The following is a 21,609-nucleotide window of genomic DNA, read 5'->3' as shown; positions in this document are numbered from 1 at the left end:
ATGCCCCAGCGACTTTGCACTCGCCACACAACTCCTGAGGCAACAACAGCATCAACAGTGCAGCAACTGCAACCGCAATAATACACAAATTGTTCAAAGAATACCTAAACTCTGAACATTACTATCTTGTAACAAGTGAAATTATGATGCGGCTCATTAGACTGTGCACCTAGTAAAGCATGTACAGTAGATATGTTACCTGAATCTGCTGCAGCATGTTCTTGAGCTGGACCAGGAACTCCTTGGCATCTTTGGCTTTGTCCGAAACGCCATTAAGGGCCTGCGAGAGCTGACACTGCAGGAAAAAACAATGTAATCTTGTTTAGAATGTGTTTTCTGTCATTATCTGTATTGAGAGCCTAAAAACAACATATTAGTGTATAATGTAGTATTACAATACACTAAAGTGGGGAGGGAAAGGGCAAAATAAACATCAGGGTCTTCTTTTGTTGAATGGACACTTGGTTTTTGCCATGTTGGTAACTTAAATGCATATGTTTCATCCTGAAAAAGGTTACTTTGCCATCCAATGCAGGGAACATTAGTGTGCCTTAAGGAATAGAGATGGACTCGTTCTAAGATAATGAACTTCCCTTAATGAATCAAAACTAAATGACTTCATTACTATTCTCATTTAGCCGATGGGGACACATTTTTGTGAATGGAAACCAACCCCGATGACTTAGTCAGTTTGTATTGATGCTTCAAATACAATCAATAATCAATACATCCATTCGATTTATTGACAAAAACATTTTTACGAAGAGCACTGGGGCCTTTTGTGTGTAAATGTTGACAACAGTTTTAGACAACACAAAGGAAACACAATTACACACACGTGCTCACTGCTGATAAATCTGCCGACTGTGGTCCCGCCCACATTTTCACCTTCACTACTTCCTCTAACACACACACACACACACACACACACACACACACACACACACACACACACACACACACAAGCCAGTAGATGCTTTAATTTCTAAATGGTATCAAAAATTCCCAACACCATTTGAACGCCTCACACAATGAAGTATAGCCCTATAATGTTTTAATGTTCTTATATTTTATTTATTGTCATAATCCCCTTCCCTCACGTGCACGCCCGGTGGTGCTATCCCTCCCCCCGTGCACGTCCAGGACGACTCACAAATCAAGTCCAACCTTCTGTGGAGCCGGTTGCCATGGAGACCATCTGGCATGACAAGCTGTTGGCCGGTGTGAGGGCCCACCATCACGCCAAGTCGATGCTAACGAGGCGGATGACGGACTAGGGATTTCCTGGATCATCATCACCATCATCATCATCACGGCTGCCTCGCTTAGGGTTTGCTTGATTTGTTTACCAGCGCCACCTGCTCGTCCTCACTCATTCATTAATTTTTGCTTCTTTCTTCAGTGGAAGAGGAGGAGGCGCAGTCTCATCATGCACCCAGGAAGAGGTCACTACTTTTGTTTTACTATTTTATTTTTGTGCATTTAGAAGCGTTTTGAAAGCAGCAAAATCAGCAAATTCTAGACAAAGCAATTAAAAAAGCAGCAAACCACACACAAATGATTAAATTGTGCAATTCTAATCCCTTAGATTCTCTGAGACCACCTCTGGCTGTTCACATTGATCCTAACTAACGAGGTAAAATTCACACCATAGTTTTTTCCCCACTAAGTGTCAGACCACAAGTGCCATCGATTACCTGAAGATTGCATCCACTCATAATTACATTTTTAATAACATTTAATATTCATCGTTTTATGCTACTTTTTACACCATTACAAAAACAGATTCCAAAATGAAACAATTCGTTTTAATCGGCCCTTTAAATCATCCAGCAGTTATAGAATGTCATTACTGAATATGTTAATTTTTTAAATTTTTGACAGTACAAGTACAAACAGAGGATTTTCTCCACCATCTAATATAGCAGTGATCACCTACTCAATGATCGCAGCACAGCCGTTTGTGCCAGTTAGCACGCAACGCAAAACAATTTCAGTCTAGATAAATCAAATTGCGAGTGCAAAATTACAATATTTGTATCTTCACCTTCCAGTGTTGTGGGCGTTCTAAAAATCAGCACACTATTATTCTGAACACTTAATGAGCTGTGCTCCTTATTTTGCTCATTTTAGAGACATACCTTAGTGCGCAAGTTTAGCAGATCAGCTGTACGTGCGCTGTCGAGTTTGCTCAGGTTTTCATATAATGCAATTTAAAGGCTCGGAAAGTTGTTGCAGTTCATTTACTAATTACAGCCGGAACCAGTAGTTTTGATTATTTTCACAATTTTTATTTTGTTTTCTTATTTATAATGAACTTTTTGACATGTTTTCTAATGTTATGAGATAATGAATTTGGGCTTTTTATTAGCTGTAAGCTTCCTCTAAACTATGGAGAATATAATAAATATGTTGAAATGTCAATCAATCAATCAATCAATCAATCAAATTTTATTTTTAAAGCGCTTTTCATCCATAAAAGACATGCAACGCAAAGGGCTTTACAAAGTTAAAGACAATACCCCAATGACCCAAATCACCCATTATCACATGCGTACACACAGATACAGACACCAAACACAATCTCACACACACACACACACACACACACACATACACACACACACACACACACACACACGCACACATACACCCACACAACATACACACCTATGCAACTATTTGGACAAATGATTACATGGCTGAGTACAGAGGAGACATGTGTGTAAACACTATCACAGGAGCCATCTGAACCAGAAGGTCATTAGACCATGGCCACCAGGACGCGGACACAAAAGCGCCCCCCCCCCCCCCCCCCCCCCAGGCACGGCCGATAACCCCTGAGGCAGATGGCTCATCTGAGGAACGTTGGAAAATAAAAATAATAAAACTTGTAAAATAGTAAGAACAATATGTAGAGATAAAGAAAAAAATACAAGTAAGACATATGAAGATTAATTTGAAAAAAATATATATATATATATAATTTATTTACTGTATATATATATATATATATATATATATATATATATATATATATATATATATATATATATATATAATTTATTTACTGTGTATATATATATATATATATATATATACAGTAAATAAATTATATATGTATATATATATATATATAATTTATTTACTGTGTATATATATATAATTTATTTACTCTGTATATATATATACAGTAAATAAATTATATATATATATATATATATATATATATATATATATATATATATATATATATATATATATATATATATATATATACAGTAAATAAATAATGAATATCTCACTCTGTGTGTCGTGAAATTTTGACCTTTGAATTGGAACCACCGACATAAACTTTTCAAAGATAATTAAATTATTGATGCACGTGTATGATAAAAAAAAATTATATAATAAATAATGATAAATGGGTTATACTTGTATAGCGCTTTTCTACCTTCAAGGTACTCAAAGCGCTTTGACAGTATTTCCACATTCACCCATTCACACACCCATTCACACACTGATGGCGGGAGCTGCCATGCAAGGCGCTAACCAGCAGCCATCAGGAGCAAGGGGAGAAGTGTCTTGCCCAAGGACACAATATAATAACGTACGTTTTAATAGATGACAGATCATTGCGTTTTTTCTCTGTTTCCTGCATTGAACAGAGACGGCGCAGTCAACCAAGTCCAATTTCTTGTGTGTTAAATATACTTGGCTATTATGGACTTCCACTAAGGCCAGCTTAAGCTCATTTGGACCAGAACGAAGTTATCTGAGTTTTATGACAAAAATGTGCACCCTTCTGCCCCATATTGTGTCACCACTCCAATTATTATTCTAATCATTAATGAGCAGAAGTGAGAACTGAATAGCGTTTCAAGAAGCCAGTAGGACACAATGAGGACCACAATCACAATTAGGACTTCAGAAGCGGGGTAAAATGTAACAAGTCAGTCCACTTCTTCACTGCTTTGTTCTCTTTGTTCTCCTCCTCTTGACCTTTTCTCCTCCTCCAAACTAGTGGAGTCGTGTTACCCCCATTATCTGCTTGCGTAGACGGCGTACGTTTATTCCGTCTGTCACATTCTTTGCAGCCAATGAATGTCTCTCTTTTGTCAGACGATTGACGCTAATCAGGACTTGATTCTTCATCTCCAGCAAGACATTTTGGATAACTGTATGCTTCCAGCTTGGCACAAGATCCTTTTCTGTTCTAGTTCAGAAAGTTCAGAAAGCAAGCTTCTTTGAAGCACGCTTTGATGAGTTAGGTGTGAAAAAACTAGCCCCTCACATTTGGCCTGTCATTGAAGTGAACATATAGAACAGCATCGGTCCAGCATCAGTAATCTCTGATTTCACTTTTTTTTCACTTTTGTCTATACAATGCATTTTTCGGGACTAGATCCCCATCCAAAAAGACCACCACAAGAGAACAAAAGGCTGTCAGCCCCAAGTGGTTAATGTCGACCTTGTCAAAACGACCCCCGAGGGACATCCGGATGAGTGGAAATGGGGGAGGGGGTGCAACACGTTTTGCTTCTCCCCAAGTGCATCTTCATGCTTCACTGTTCCTGGCTGGTCCACCAATATTAATATAGACCTCTAAAGTCAGTGTAGAGCAGGGGTGTCAAACTCATTTTAGATCGGGGGCTACATGGAGAAAAATCTACTTCCAAGTGGGCCGGTTGGTAAAATCCCTGCACGATAATTTAAAAATAAAGACAACTTCACATTGTTTTCTCTGTTTAAAAATAGAACAAGCATGTTCTGAAAATGTACAAATCATAATGTTGTTGTTGTTGTTGCTTTTTACACTTGCATGTTGCAGTAATAGTATTCTATCTTTATTTGTCGTTATTTATAATTTCTGAATAAATTATGTGATAATGTTCATCAGTCAACTCATTGGTGTTAATTTTCAGTCTACCAAGATAAAAAAAATAATATCAAAATCAAATTACAGGATGTTAATCATGTAGTTTGATCATTTTCCTCGACTGGTGTACTAACATCATGTGGTTTATTTATGTGTACATATGTAGCATTATCTACAAAGATACAAATAATTGCTATTGTGACATTTAGTGGACACATTTAGAACAGCGATTTCTTTCATTGAAAAATTTCGGCTTATTTTCATACTTAGCAAACTCATCCCGCGGGCCGGATAAAACCTGTTTTCCAGCCTGATCCTTCCCACGGGCCGTACATTTAACACCCCTGGTGTAGAGTGTACATGTTATTTTGAACTCAAATTGTTACTTATCGTGTCTTTAACTACACGTGACTTGCTGTCTAGCTGAATGATATTCTGTCCTAAGCCAGCTGTGTTTTTTTTTTTATTTATTAGTATTAGCAGTTCTCATAAGGCGGGAGGTCAAAAACAATCTGCTTTCCCTTTCCTACTCTTCATCCTCTCATTTTCCGCCGCCTGACAATCTTCTGCTGCTTTGTCATCAACGACTTACACGCTGTCGCTCAACCTCCTTGTTGACCTGCTGAGCGCTAACCTAATATATAGTTTAGCATTCAAATATGAAGATTAAGGCACATTTTATTTTATTAAAAATTCTCAAGGGACAAATAAGTGTTGCCAGCTACAATATGTAGACAATAGTTTGCTGTGTGTTGCCTTATTTTCAGTGGTTGGTACATCTATACTGCTATACAAGCTGTACACTGTCTACTCTAAAGTACAATAGACCCTCGCCACATTGCACTTCCAAGTTTGCAGCTTTGCGATATTTTAAATAGCATATTCTATGTTTTTTTAGCCTAAATTAAGCATAAAAATGTCTAAGTAAACTAAAAATATAAAACTGACAGGTAAATATTGGCCACTAAGTGATACCAAACCAATCAGAGTAGTTCAGTATCAAGGCGACCTATTGGCTGAGCTTCAGGCCGCAACCAGTCCTGCCTTTACGAGTGTAAAGGTGACTATTGCTTGTATTCCATCATGTGACTTCTTCCCGGAAGTGAAAAACAGCGGGAGTCAACCAAGCCAAGATGGCTGTTGAACAGCAAGCAGTGTGCAAACTATCTGAGTACACAAGAGGCCTAGATCTTCCTGCAAAAAGCAGATGTGAGCAAAAAAAATCTAACTATGCAAGGGAATAGATCCCTAGACTTTATCTGTCTGTCTGGCAGTGACGTGCAGTGAGGTTCATGACTGGTGAGGCACTGACTTCATCACATTTACAAACATATGAACCCTAAAGAGTATCTTATTCACCATTTGATTGGCAGCAGTTAACGGGTTATGTTTAAAAGCTCATACCAGCATTCTTCCCTGCTTGGCAATCAGCATCAAGGGTTGGAATTGGGGGTTAAATGACCAAAAATTATTCCCGGGCACGGCGCGGCTGCTGCCCACTGCTCCCCTCACATCCCAGGGGGTGAGCAAGGGGATGGGTCAAATGCAGATGACAAATTTCACCACACCTAGTGTGTGTGTGACAATCATTGGTACTTTAACTTAACTTTAACTTTACACATACAAACTGTAGCACACAAAAAAGCACATTTAATTAAAAAAACGTTATTATGGTCTTACCTCTACTTATAAGTGCGGGAACAGTGGTGTTCGTGTTGGAGGAGTTGTGAATGAATGAAATATGAAATCCGTGCTGCAGTCTGCAGGTGTACCTAATTTTGTGTCCCTGCAGTCGTTCACGGCTCCTCCGGCGCGAGCATTGTTGTTTTTGCACTTTTTGGCTTCTTGTTAAGTGACTTTTTTTGGGTGGATTCGGTCTTGTACGTGGAGGGTTTGTGTGTGGGCTTTGGTTGGTGTGGCGCTCCCGTCGGGGGGTGCATTCTGCGGCAGAGGTGCATTAACCGGCACCAGGAGGCGGGATTACTGCGAGCCTCACACAGTGCGTCTTCGCAGCAGTTTTATGATTGCTCAGCACAAGAAATACGTTGCACACATACAGTTGTTGACAAAATACACTGTACATTATATACCTCAGCTAACTAAACTATGGAAATGTATAATATAGTTCATATAGCAATACGGTCTCACTGCACAGCAGGCCAGCAGTTAGCCGAGTCCGCAATCCATGTTGAGGCACAACTGAGTGACGTGCCTCAACTGGCTGCTGATCACCGCACCGTCTCTTCTCAGTATTTGAACGGCAAATGTGAAAATTCAGCGATTTTGAATAAAAATAATCTAAAACTGGTGAAGTTAAATGGAAAATAACTTTATAGTATAATCACTGGATACATATAACAATTTAATTAATTGTTTTTCTTTAAAAAAAAATTTTTTTCCATGATGGCAGGTGAGGCCCTGTCTGGTAATATTCACGATTATACGTGGGTGAAGTTCCCAGACATGTCCAGATGTCATTCTACACGACAAAAAAGATGAAAACTTGGAAAAGCATGGATGTCTCCAACTTTTTTGTGGGTGGCTGTGTTAATGGTAAGGTTGCATTTCATGATTTAACTTTGCATCTACTGCCATGTTTGTTGCGTTTTTGCTGTTGTACGCATCGTTTATGAGTATGCGTGTTTTCCCCATCTTTATCAAAATATAACTACCGAATGCAGCTGAGATAGGCTTCAGCACCCCCGCAACCCCGAAAGGGACAAGCGGTAGAAAATGGATGGATGGATAACTACAGATGTCAACAATGTGTATGTGCTGAAAGCTTCATATATGATTGTTGCCTTTGGTAAAAGCTTAACTTTTTTAGCTTTTGCTCACATTTGCTTTATTTTATTTAGACTCGCAGAGTTGGCGCATTTTGAAACACCGCGTTTTAAGAAATCCAAAACTAGATAAAACACAAATAATATCAAAAGTGAATACTTAAATGGAAAATAATAAACGTTTAAAGTGTATAAATCAAACATTTAACAAAAATCTTGCACTCTTCCGCTCTTTTTGATTACCTCTCGAGGAACTCTGCAAAAACATTTACAATTTTGTGATTTGAACGGTTCGTACGGTCAAAAACAATGTAGCATAGGGCATGTTTCTTTGAGAAAGGCTAAATGGCGCCAAGTACCTATTGAGAACAGACGCTAGCTTGACCACCACGCATATTTATTGAGCCTGACGTGACGTCATTTAAATCCAAGAAATTTTATGTCGTGAGCAGGGGTGTCAAACTCATTTTAGATCGGGGGCCACTTGGAGAAAATTCTACTCCCAAGCATACTTGCCAACCCTCCCGGATTTTCCGGGAGACTCCCGAAATTCAGCGCCTATCCCGAAAACCTCCCGGGACAAATTTTCTCCCGAAAATCTCCCGAAATTCAGGCGGAGCTGGAGTCCACGCCCCCTCCAGCTCCATGCGGACCCGAGTGACGTGTGGACAGCCTGTTTTCACGTCCGCTTTCCCACAATATAAATAGCGTGCCTGCCCAATCACGTTATAACTGTAGAATGACCGAGGGCGAGTTCTTGGTTTCTTATGTGGGTTTATTTTTAGGCAGTTTCATTAACGTCCTCCCAGCGCGGTAACAACACACAACAACAGCAGTCACGTTTTCGTCTGCCGTAAACAGCAATGTTGTGACACTCTTAAACAGGACAATACTGCCATCTACTGTACATGCATATGTGACAATAACATCTAGGGCTTGTAGAGAGTGCAGTGCACAACTGCGCACACAACAAGGAGACGAAGCAGAATGCATGATCAGAGAGGGTGTTCAGCATGGTTAGAAAAATAGTGACAGAGAATAGAACAAGGATGGACAATTCAACCCTTAACTCAACAATGAGTAGATGAGTGTTATGTGTGTGTATATGTGTAAATAAATCCATCCATCCATCCATTTTCTACCGCTTATTCCCTTTTGGGGTCGCGGGGGGCGCTGGAGCCTATCTCAGCTACAACCGGGCGGAAGGCGGTGTACACCCTGGACAAGTCGCCACCTCATCGCAGGGCCAACACAGATAGACAGACAACATTCACACTCACATCCACACACTAGGGCCAATTTAGTGTTGCCAATCAACTTATCCCCAGGTGCATGTCTTTTGGAGGTGGGAGGAAGCCGGAGTACCCGGAGGGAACCCACGCAGTCACGGGGAGAACATGCAAACTCCACACAGAAAGATCCCAAGCCCGGGATTGAACCCAAGACTACTCAGGACCTTCGTGTTGTGAGGCAGATGCACTAACCCCTCTGCCACCGTGAAGCCCTAAATGAACACTAAAATTCAAGTATTTCTCTTATTTATATATATATATGTATATATATATATATATATATATATATATATATATATATATATATATATATATATATATATATATATATATATATATATATATATAGCTAGAATTCACTGAAAGTCAAGTATTTCTTATATATATATGAAATACTTGACTTGGTGAATTCTAGCTGTAAATATACTCCTCCTCTCTTAACCACGCCCCCAACCACGCCCCCGCCCCACCACGACCACGCTCCCCGCCCCCCGCCCCCCACTCCCCACCTCCCGAAATCGGAGGTCTCAAGGTTGGCAAGTATGCTCCCAAGTGGGCCGGACTGGTAAAATCACGGCACGATAACTTGAAAATAAAGACAATTTCAGATTGTTTTCTTTGTTTAAAAATAGAACAAGCACATTCTGAAATTGTACAAATGATGATTTTGTTGGGTTTTTGTACACTTACATGTTGCGGTTAAAAGTATTCTATATTTATTTGTCGTTATTTATATTTTCTGAATAAATTATGTGATAATGTTCATCAGTCAACTCATTGGTGTTAATTTTCAATCTATCAGGATAAAAAAATGATATCAAAATCAAATTATAGTACGCTATTTATGTAGTTTGATCATTTTCCTCGACTGGTGTACTAACATCATGTGGTTTATTTTGTACATTTGTAGCATCATCTACAATGATACAAATAATTGCTATTGCGACATCCAGTGGACACATTTAGAACAGCTGTTTCTTTCATTCCAAAATTTCAGGTTAATTTTTATACTTAGCAAACTCATCCCGCGGCCCGGATAAAACCTGTTCGCGGGCCTGATCCGGCCTTCCGGCTGCACGTTTGACACCCCTGGTCTGGAGGGTTCTCATAATGTTAAAAAAAACATGTTTAGAAGTTGTTTTATGCTGTAGCTATGCATATAGTCTAATAATGATTAATAACTCCTACCTCCTTGAAATGTATTTACCACTGTCAGGCCCGGAACCAATTAACAAGGATTTACTATATATCCAGTAGTTACCTCTCTCTGGAATATTGTCCCTTGACAACATACACCATCATAAAAATGCTTGCTGACACATCTTCTGTAATAAACAACATGAATTCAGCCACCATGACTGACTATCGAATCCTCTCAACAGATTTTGCTCCTTCCGACGAGACCCTTCACCACCTTCACTTTTCGAGAGCCAAACGTCGTCTCGCTCGCCCGTCACCTTCCATAAACGCAGGCGAGGATGAGGAGGCTGAGCGAGCACCAGGAGGAAGAGTGACTCACACTTTTAACTACTCAGCCTTCACTTCTTCTCCAGAGATCACCCCAGCAACAGAGGAGCTGCAGCAAGTAGGACCAGCCCGAGCAGCCCCCATTCCCACCCCTTTCCGATCAATAATTGATCGGCTGCTCATCTGTATGAATGCATGCAGGAGGTGGGTGCTTTACAGAGGTCATAATTGGCATACTACAAGAGTCAATTAAATTATGTCAGACTAATCATTTTGTTTATTTATTTATTTCTGCCTCCTTTTAAATTCATGGCGGCTCGTATCCATGGTTACACGGCTCATTGTTCTACAATAGGATGCTCCTACGAGGTCTGGAGCAGAGTTGCCAAAAATAAATCACACACACGCTCAACTATATTTGGATGACTACTGTTACACACAACACACAGATACGTTTATATATGTGTATATATATATATATATATATATATATATATATATATATATATATATATATACGTATATATATGCATATATATCCGTGTGTGTGTGTACACACACACAGTGCTTCCTATGTTCAAAGTGCTGGTTGTGCGCTAGAGAGCAGAGGAAGTGCAACAAAGCATGCATTAACCTACATACAGTGTTCACGTCCAGCAGCACAGCCTTGAGTTACTTTAAGTGTGCGTGTGAGTGGTTGTGTGTGTGTGTGTGTGTGTGTGTGTGTGTGTGTGTACTGTCTACACGTGTGTGCATCATACTGTCACTGCAGAAGTCACTTTCCCCAAAACATTTTTGGTAGGCATCATTTTTAGTTTATTACAATGTTTTGTATACCCAGTCTTAATGAACCATATTAAGTCATTTACAGTGTCTTTATTCAATTGAAGAGAGTACCAGGCATGTATATGATGTCGAAAAGCATTTTTAGAATAATAATAATAACACTTTTTTTTTTTTATTCTAACCATTTTTTATGTGATAAATCATTTTGACATAATTTAAAATACATACATTATGTAAATATTGTTTTTAAATTCTGTTTTGAATTACGGTATCCGTCACCGTTTCTGGGCACTACAAATTTATGTAACCAAGTAGACAACGAACCACTTTTATTAGAGCGGAGGCAACCCGGTATAAAACAACTCATTGTACGTGCAGACCTCCTTCAAGGCCAAACATCCAGATTGTACACCTTCATAGATACTGTACCTGCTGTGCAGGAACCCCCCTTCAGATATACGCAAATCGCTTCACATTAATTTAACCAGAAACTTATTCCTAGCCTCTTCCTATCTGTAACTGATGAGAATATAATGCCAAATGTCCCTCCATATTCTCCCTGTGGCACGCAGCATTAATGCTGGTCTTGTAATGCACTTGTACTGGGTCAAATTACAGTGGCGGGCCATGCGTTTCCCACCTAGGCCTTCAGTGATGTCCGACTTACATGATTACCTTTCAAAATACCATCATTTATGTCACCACATGACCATTGCTGGAGAAATACTATACAGGAACACATTTACGCCCTACTGGGCATTGAATACATCAAAAGTGTACAAAATGGGTTATTTTCTAGCACATTTAAAACTTTATTAAAACGCATCAGCAATTAAAACATATCTTATGTGGTGCTGTTAAAATTAAAATTGCAAAAAACATATTAACAGTGCAAAAATAAAATATTTTAACTCAAAATTTGTAGCACCTATTCGACGCCTTTTTAGCCAGTGGTACTCCTCGTAGTCGGCTTATTCGAGTGGAAATGGCGAGCATTTCCCCATTTCATCGCCAGAGCAGCTGAGCTAGCTTCCGGGGTTGGTCGACATGGTCTCACAAGATGTAGTTTCTCTTTAAATATCCTTCTTGAAAATGGCCTTGCAAATATATATCTGCCACCTAATCAACATTTTGTTCTCCTTCTCTGCTTTCCCGGTCTGACTACGGCGCAACACTTCCTGCTTCCTGCTAAATTTAAACTGAGAATGGATACTCACTTTGGATTCACAGTCTCGTTAACATCAGGCTACTTAGATAGGCTACTGTCAACAACTTGTGATCTGGTTGGCTATCGCAACCGTCTATCAACTCTATGTGTTCTCAAATTCCTCCGCTAACGATCCCGGTGAGTATCTAATCACAGGACGCGTAAATGTCACGTTCAACGTGAGGCCGGCTAGAAGGCCTTACTGACAAGAACTTGTGATCTGATTATATATATATATATATATATATATATATATATATATTTAGAGATGTCCGATAATATCGGCCGATAAATGCGTTACAATGTAATATCGGAAATTATCGGTATCGTTTTTTTTATTATCGGTAGCGTTTATTTTTGGTTTTTTTTGTTTGTTTTTTCCTTCCTCCCCCATTTACACTCATTCACACTCATTCACACAAAAGGGTTGTTTCTTTCTGTTATTAATATTCTGATTCCTACATTATATATAAATATATATCAATACAGTCTGCAAGGGATACAATCCGTAAGCACACATGATTGTGCGTGCTGCTGGTCCACTGATAGTACTAACCTTTAACAGTTAATTTTACTAATTTTCATTAATTACTAGTTTCTATGTAACTCTTTTTATATTGTTTTACTTTCTTTTTTATTCAAGAAAATGTTTTTAATTTATTTATCTTATTTTATTTTATTAGGTTTTTTTTTATATTTTTTTATTTTTCTTCACGGTGGCAGAGGGGTTAGTGCATCTGCCTCACAATACGAAGGTCCTGAGTAGCCTTGGGTTCAATCCCGGGCTCGGGATCTTTCTGTGTGGAGTTTGCATGTTCTCCCCGTGACTGCGTGGGTTCCCTCCGGGTACTCCGGCTTCCTCCCACCTCCAAAGACATGCACCTGGGGATAAGTTGATTGGCAACACTAAATTGGCCCTAGGGTGTGAATGTGAGTGTGAATGTTGTCTGTCTATCTGTGTTGGCTCTGCGATGAGGTGGCGACTTGTCCAGGGTGTACCCCGCCTTCCGCCCGATTGTAGCTGAGATAGGCTCCAGCGCCCCCCGCGACCCCAAAGGGAATAAGCGGTAGAAAATGGATGGATGGAAGGTTTTTTTTTAAAGTACCTTATCTTCACCATACCTGGTTTTCCAAATTAGGCATAATATATCGGTTGATATCGGTATCGGTTGATATCGGTATTGGTAATTAAAGAGTTGGACAAAATCGGAATATCGGATATCGGCAAAAAGCCATTATGGGACATCCCTAGATCTGATTGGCTATCGCAACTGTTTATCAACTATGTGTGCCCGTTCACTTACAGTGAACGGGCACACATTGTTGATTCCTCCGGCAGATTTGGTACAGCATGGCAACATAAGCAAGCTGAATTCTGATTGGATACAAAATAAAACTAAAAACAACAGCACTGGAAGGAGCATAATATGACATGAAGAGAATATAAATAATTTTACATATTTAGGAAAAGTAAATTAAAAAATTATTTTATCTTTAATTATGATCATGATTTCTGGCTATGTTAGGCCAGCAGAGAAGGCCTTGTTGGCCCTGACGGCACATCACTGTCAAATTCCCAATCTGAATTATTTCAGGAATGTTTTCAAATGTATATTGAATTTGTTATTTTGCACTAAATTATTGAACAATTTGTTTACCCTTGGATTTGTTTTAATACTAAACATGTATCACACTTGATAAAATGTGTGAACACATTTTGTAGTGAGGGGACCCCAAATAAAATTCTGCTTAGGTCCCCAATTTAGCCCTAGTGTGTGCAGTAGATCCATGCTATTTGCAGGGGATTGCGAAATAACACTAACAATGAATGCACCCATGAAAAGCCTTTTTTCTTTACTGTTAACCCAATGATACACCTCTTAAATTGATCGAGCACATTTAAATTATGTTGTACTCATCAGGAAACAATTATAGACATACAGTTTACAGTACTCACAAAACATTGTTACACAACAACACATCTTGTCAGAGTATCTTCCTGCTGGAAAATGTTAAGTGAACTGCTGGATTCATTGCTGCAGTACCATTTTTCCATGGCAGATAGTGCAATCAAACCACTTTTAAATTTAATTATATACAATTGCAAAGCAGGAAAAACAAATCTGTGAATACTACGAACAGGCTGGATATACTGTATGTCCGAATTCTGTCATTTACTGGGAAGTTAAGCGAAATGTTGGAACAAGACCTTGCAATGTAAAACAATAACGCAATGGAATTCAAATCCACTCCAAAATTGAACAGATTATTCCTTGGCCCAAGACCCATCCAATCAGTGGTGTGCCGTCAGAGCCAGCAAGGCCTTCTCTGCTGGCCAAATACACCAGAAATCATGATCATAATTAAAGATAAAGTATTTTTTTTATTTACTTTCCCTAAATATCTAAAGGTATTCATATTCTCTTCATGTCATATTATGCTCCTTTCAGCGCTGAGTTTTTATCCAATCAGAATTCAGCTAGCTTATGTTGCCATGCTTTACCAAATCTGCCTGAGCCTTCAGAATCAACAATATGGGTGTCTTTGCACTGTAAGTGAACGGGGACATACAGTTGACAGACAGTTGCGATAGCCAATCAGATCACGAGTTGTTGTCAGTAAGGCCTTCTAGATGGCCTAAGGCAGATATATAGTGACGTTATGAGCCAGGTAACATAAGAACTCCATTACCCAGCATGCCACAGTAGTGAATAGCATGCGCAGTAGCCCCGTTTAGGTTGTTGAATGTAGACATGCCGGCAGCGGGATGTTTTTGATGAGCACGCTGTGGAGTAATCTTTAAGAAGTCAGCCAACACGCCTCGTCTGCATCTTTTATGATTAGACAAGACAACACATATATTTGCAAGGCCATTTTCAAAAAGGATATTTAAAGACAAACTACATCTTGTGAGACCATCTCGGCCAACCCCGGAAGCTAGCTCAGCTGTAGATGAAATGTGAGTTGAGATATTCTATTTCTTTATTTATTCACGTTTAAAATTTTTGCTGATGCGCGTTTATTGATTTTTATATGCGCCAGAAAATAACCCGTTTTGTACAATGCGCAGTAGTGCATAAATGTGTTCTGTATAGTATTTTTCCAGCAATGGTCATGTGCAATGTTCCCTCTAATTTTTCATGTGTGTGAGCAAACGCAAAAACTCCCTGAGCATTCAGTGGAGCCCATGTGAGCAACATCAGACGTGCACACTGTGGCTACACCAGCAGCACACCTGTCCCAAACCTGACTAAATAACAAGTTAAATCTCCATCCATCCATCCATTTTCTACCGCTTGTCCCTTTCAGGCTCGCGGAGGGTGCTGGAGCCTATCTCCGCTGCATTCGGGCAAAAGGCGGGGTACACCCTGGACAAGTCCCCACCTCATCGCAGGGCCAACACAAATAGACAGACAACATTCTCTTATTATTATAATCAAATGACAGCAGTCATTTCCATGAGGTTATTTTCTAATATAAGTGTTTAGGCCCACTTACAATGACAATAACAAAAAATATTGTTTTTCATGAACTGTGTACTTGTATTGTTTGTCTGGGTGGAGGTCCTGCTTTGGAAATAATGTGTACCCCTTTCAGACATTACATTTAGTTCCCATTAAAACATTCAAATGTTGCACAATGAGATGTAAGCAGGGGATCGTGTGTACATTCCTGCAACTTCGTGTTTGTAAAAAATATATTTTATTAGTATTTATTTAATATACTTACAGCATTTCATGATTAATAATTATAAATTAAGATTCCTAATAAATGACACTAGAATAAGCACACATTTGATTGGTAAATCATAGTGTAATGACCTGGAATTACACTTTATGTGTGGTGTTGGAGTTGTCCGACTTTTTGTGTGGCTGTAAACGCATCACTGGCTAAGTGCCATATGTGCATGTGTTGGCGCAAGTGTGAAAGAGTGAGCGGCTGCTGTTGATATAACAAAGTTGCTTTTGGTCTGGTTTGTACTGCAGAAAATGACCAGTTTTGCTAGATATCTTTCTTTTTTACTAATGTTTTGGTGATGTGTTTATGGCCGACAATAAAGAGTTTTGCTCAGTAAAGTGATCGATGGAATTCATGTCCTCAAAGCGTCTCGACAGACGTTACAATATTTGAACAATGATGACGAAAACTGTTTTCTCTGTCGTGTTCGTGTCGTGTCGAAAATTGTTATGCGCTTATTTTTTTCTTTGATTTTGTGCGTGGCATAGATTTGCCGTGCGCAGAGGACGCTTGAGCAGTGCGCAATTGCACACCTAAGAGGGAACATTGGTCATGTGGTGACATCAATGATGGTATTTTGATAGGTAATCATTGAAGTCGGACATCACTGAAGGCCTAGGTGGGAAACGCACGGCCCGCCACTGCATCCAATATTTCTTGAGTAGTTATTGCGTAAACTGGCTAACTAGCAAACAAACGGCTCTTAAGTGGAGGTACAGTGATCAAGAAATTGTGGCCTTAAAGAAACAAAGTGAAGTATATGGAAGTATTATTATCTGTCACCGAGCAAAGCTTCTATTTTGACAACTTTTCTGAGCACCAGGCTAAACCGACCTTTACCATTTTCCTCACAGCCTAAGATTGATTACAGAATAACATGCGGAATGCTGAGGTCAGAAGCGGAAATAATATATTTGTTATCAGCTTCGCGGTTCTGCTAAGCCTCTCGGCAGCTCGGTCAGTCGGATGACCATCCTGAAATAAGTCCAGCGTAACAAATTGTGTGTGTGTGTGTGTGTGTGTGTGTGTGTGTGTGTGTGTGTGTGTGTGTGTGTGTGTTTGTGTGTGTGTGTGTGTGTGTGTGTGTGTGTGTGTGTGTGTGTGTGTGTGTGTGTGTGTGTGTCTGTGCGTGCGTGCGTGTGTGTGTGCGTGTGTGTGTGTAATGCGCTGCACCCGAGGTGAGTCGAGCTGGCCCGTCACAGTTAAAGCCCTCTGAAACGTTGTCATCAGGCAAAGTTATGCACAATAACAGCATTTTTCATGTTGTCACAGACTATATATATATATATATATATATATATATATATATATATATTTATATATATGTATACATGCATCTACATATACATATTGAATAAAGTATTTGGTTGGGCCGACTATACAGCACATACACTTTAGTTTAGTCCATGGTGACTTTGCAAGAAATGGCATTTTATTTCAATGCTGAATAACAGTCATGTGTGTGTGTGTGTGTGTGTGTGTGTGTGTGTGTGTGTGTGCGCGCGGGGGTGTGCGTGTGTGTGTGTGGGGGGGGGGGGGGGGTGCTTTAAATGAATAGTGTGTTTTCAGTTTGACTGATCAAACAAAACTAGATCAGTGTGTCTTCCTGTGCAAGAGAAAGTTCATTCGCTTCACTTCTGCATATGTATGCCCTTAGTGTGTGTGTGTGTGTGTGTGTGTGTGTGTGTGTGTGTGTGTGTGTGTGTGTGTGTGTGTGTGTGTGTGTGTGTGTGTGTGTGTGTTCTTGTATTTCTACCCTTCTTGAGACATCAACAAGGAAAAGTACCTTCCATATGAGGGCCGGTGAACAAGTTAGGACCGAAATCATGGTCGCAATACGGAAAACCATTGCATCTAATAGAGAATGTCTCATTTGCACCCCTGGTGGTGAAATCTAGCAAAATTAGGGTGGTCCCAAAAAGGAGGGATTTTTCAAATTGACTGTGTCGCTTTTAAAAGTGCTCCCCCTCTGGTGAACATGTGAAATAACAAGTGTGTGTAAAAATTTTAAGTGGTGCCCCTCTGGCCAAAATTAATTTAAAAAAAAAAAATACATATATATATATATATATATATATGTATATACTGTAATTACTTGAAGTAAATAATGAAGATTACAAACCAATTACAAATAAAAAATAAAAACAACTTTAAGCTTGGGGCGGTATAGCTGGGTTGGTAGAGCGGCTGTGTCAGCAGCTTGAGTGTTGCAGGTTCAATCCCCGCTTCCACCATCCTAGTCACTGCCGTTGTGTCCTTGGGCAAGACACTTTACCCACCTGCTCCTAGTGCCACCCACACTGGTTTAAAAATTTAACTTAGATATTGGGTTTCACAATGTAAAGCGCTTTGAGTCACTTGAGAAATTCCCTTCACTTCACTTACCTTTCTGATATTTGCATTGTTTCTATATATTATTAATGTTTTAAATTAAAATGTTTATGTATCTAGAAAGTGTGGTCCTAAAGAGGTAGGCATTTTTCACAAGTCTCAAGAAGGTACAAATGCAAGAGTGTGTGTGTGTGTGTGTGTGTGTGTGTGTGTGTGTGTGTGTGTGTGTGTGTGTGTGTGTGTGTGTGCGTGTGTGTGTGTGTGTGTGTGTGTGTGTGTCTGTGTGCGTTTGTGCGTGTGTGGTTTCCAACCCCTGAGGCTGCTCTACTCATGTGTTTCATTGGCTACAAACATTAAAATCCAAATGCTTGACATCTGTTTGTGTTGATGAAGTACCAAATAGAAAGATTTGTCCTTCACTAATCAACCGTATGATCCTTAAAACTAAATTAAAAACACACACACACATGCACACACTGCAAGTTGAGTCATAGTGGAAATAACAAGTGAAGGTCTGTTTAAACAAGACAGACACAGTGTTAGTCATTCTTTACCTTATACACACACACACACACACACGCACACACACAGACACAGACGAGTACAGTAGTCACGATGGGGATGTTCCAATCAGGGTTTTATGCTGCCGGTTTCGATACCGATCATGAGATCGGTCGACACCAATCACATGTATTAACTGTAATTTTTTCCATTTATTGATGGTGAGTGCTATTGACAGTCTAACAGTATCAGCACATCATTTAAACAAGTTTCTTATTCTCTTTTATAACATACAATTTTTTGTAAAAAAAAAAAACCAAAATCAATAGTAGACAATTACTTAACAAAACCAAAAACTTCTATCTACAACTCCTTTAGATCCTTATTGAAAACATTAACAAAATTAGAAAAGATTTAGAGAAAATAAAAATCTCTCTAGTGTCGACCATATACTGATATAACCAATTTATGGATTGAGCCGACCTCCTCTTTCCTGTTGTGTACAGATTGCGACAATGCTGACACATTAACAATTGATGTTATATTATCCACTCTCTAACTTTTATTAATCTACTTGTTAATTTCCTGTGAATAGCTATTTCTCGTATTTTCCGGACTCTAAGAAAAAAAAAGTTTTCATATAAGCTGCAGATATGGGTACGTTTACATAGAAAGATTTTGTAAATGTTCGTTTACAAACCATAATTGTTTCCAAACAGTGCTTGTAACACGGCAGTAAAACGACTCATCAAACAAAACAGAAAAATATTTGAAGTCTTTATTCATCTTTTATCAGATGAATACGATTGTTTGGGCTCGTACATGCATCCTCCGCTGTTGCCATTTTTAACACAAAGTAGTGTATAGTTCTAACTAACTGTATCTGTCAGTAGACTCCATATGGAAGCGCTAAAAAACTACAACATGGCTAACGGGGAAAAGACAGTTGAAGAAGAGGCACATAAATAAGACGCATCCTCAAGAGATGGTTAGAAAGTGGCTTGAAGATGGTCTGTAAAACATTGTGCAAAATGTTGACCAAAGAACCACCATTACATATTATGTAGACCACAAGGAAGTGTTTTAAATGTAAAAAATTATAATATGACCCTTAAGTGAAAAAAACGAATTATTTAAATCAGAGCCAATGGTTGTTTTTGATTATTTTTTATTATTTAGTACTACTGACTTTATTTTGCTCAAAATATTTTAGGTAATAAAAGAAAATAAGGAAATGATTTAAATATTTGATAAATCATAACTGATTATAATTGTAATCAGCAGCCGAATTAGGAGCCTTTGTAATCTATTTTGAAATGTATATATTATCATTTATGTGCCAAATAATATATATTATATAATAATATGTATTGTTATTGAAAGAATCTGCAATATATATGTTGCGATATAGATTTTAGGCTGTTTTGCTCATCCCTGCTTTTATTATATACATTTTATTATATACATTTATACATATAAAGTTCCTTGCAGAAAATGTTACATACTTCCCTATAGATACAGATACCTAACTGTAATACAACTGTAATATTGTACAACCACTTTTCGTGGACTTCGGCAATACTTTTTGTTCCTGGTTAGAAACGTTAGCTCACATGCTAAGAAAGTTCCTGTTTTTTTAAACAACTAGTCAGACAGCACAAGTGTAACAGTCTTTCTTGTGATATGCTGACCCTCGTGGTTTGTACAGAAGGCACTGCTACAAATTGATTTAGCAGGGCTTAGGTCCACGTTTGGAAAACTCTATTTTTTGTGAATTACTGAATGTTTGTATTGTACTACAGTGTACCAAAATAACTGATTAGTTCCCCCTTTTTGTCAACCAAGGACAGAGTTGGGTACCAACTATGCAATAATGAACGCCATATTAACTAAAGCACTGTGCATGTCTTATTCATACGTTGCCCATTTACTTATCAACGCCCACTCACCTCCTCGTCCCCTGATGGGATTTTCACGGTTCATTTATGGGAATATCTGCCGTGAGGGTGTAAAGATGGAGGAAGGGAAGAAGGGGGGGGGGGGGGGGGGGGGGGGGGTGAAGAGACACAAAGACATGATTGGGGAATGGACGCTAAGAGCTAAAAGAAGGTAACATGATGAATGGATGACTCCAGGCTTCCAAACATGCAGATTTGCCCCAGTGACCTATTTGGCTCTTCACTGGACAACAAAATTACAAACTCAAACCTTTGCAATGTTTGCATACTGCTAAGGGTGAACCTTATTTGATAGATCGATTGATTGATTGATTGATTGATTGATTGATTGATTGATTGATTGAAACTGTTATTAGTAGATTGCACTGGACAGTACATATTTCGTACAATTGACCACTGAATGGTAACACTCGAATAAGTTTTTCAACTTGTTTAAGTCGGGGTCAACGTTAATCAATTCATGGTATAAATATATACTATAAGCATAATACAGTGACCCCCACTCTGACATTTGAACTCAATAAAAGCATTATTATTGAACATGCAGTTTAAACATAAATCACCGTAATCACCCTTTAATCAAGAAGCTGCTTTTAAGCCAGTGGAGGTGAAGATGTGGATGGGGCTAGCCGGAGTGGAGAACGGGGACGGGGGGTCTTTTTAGCAG

General features: G+C 39.0%; 1 protein-coding gene and 1 long non-coding RNA gene across 4 annotated transcripts in view; one reads left to right on the top strand and one right to left on the bottom strand.

The window, feature by feature from the left end:
* trim67 (tripartite motif containing 67) overlaps positions 1 to 21,609 on the bottom strand; it is a 74,519-nt gene that overhangs the window by 46,628 nt on the left and 6,282 nt on the right. For all 3 annotated transcript variants that reach the window (XM_061930002.1, XM_061930003.1, XM_061930004.1), the window contains exon 2: positions 200 to 295. In XM_061930002.1, coding sequence (XP_061785986.1) covers positions 200 to 295 — 96 coding nt within the window. The remainder of the gene's footprint in view (positions 1 to 199; positions 296 to 21,609) is intronic.
* On the top strand, positions 1,184 to 1,633 carry LOC133576624 (uncharacterized). The gene is made up of 3 exons (XR_009811662.1): positions 1,184 to 1,330; positions 1,403 to 1,445; positions 1,589 to 1,633. It is a non-coding gene; the product is annotated as an uncharacterized lncRNA (long non-coding RNA).

This window comes from Nerophis lumbriciformis, linkage group LG34 (genome assembly GCF_033978685.3).
Source record: "Nerophis lumbriciformis linkage group LG34, RoL_Nlum_v2.1, whole genome shotgun sequence".
Taxonomy (NCBI): Eukaryota; Metazoa; Chordata; class Actinopteri; order Syngnathiformes; family Syngnathidae; genus Nerophis; species Nerophis lumbriciformis.
Note: the sequence above shows the minus strand (reverse complement) of the source record. Positions and strands in the feature narration are given on the sequence as shown.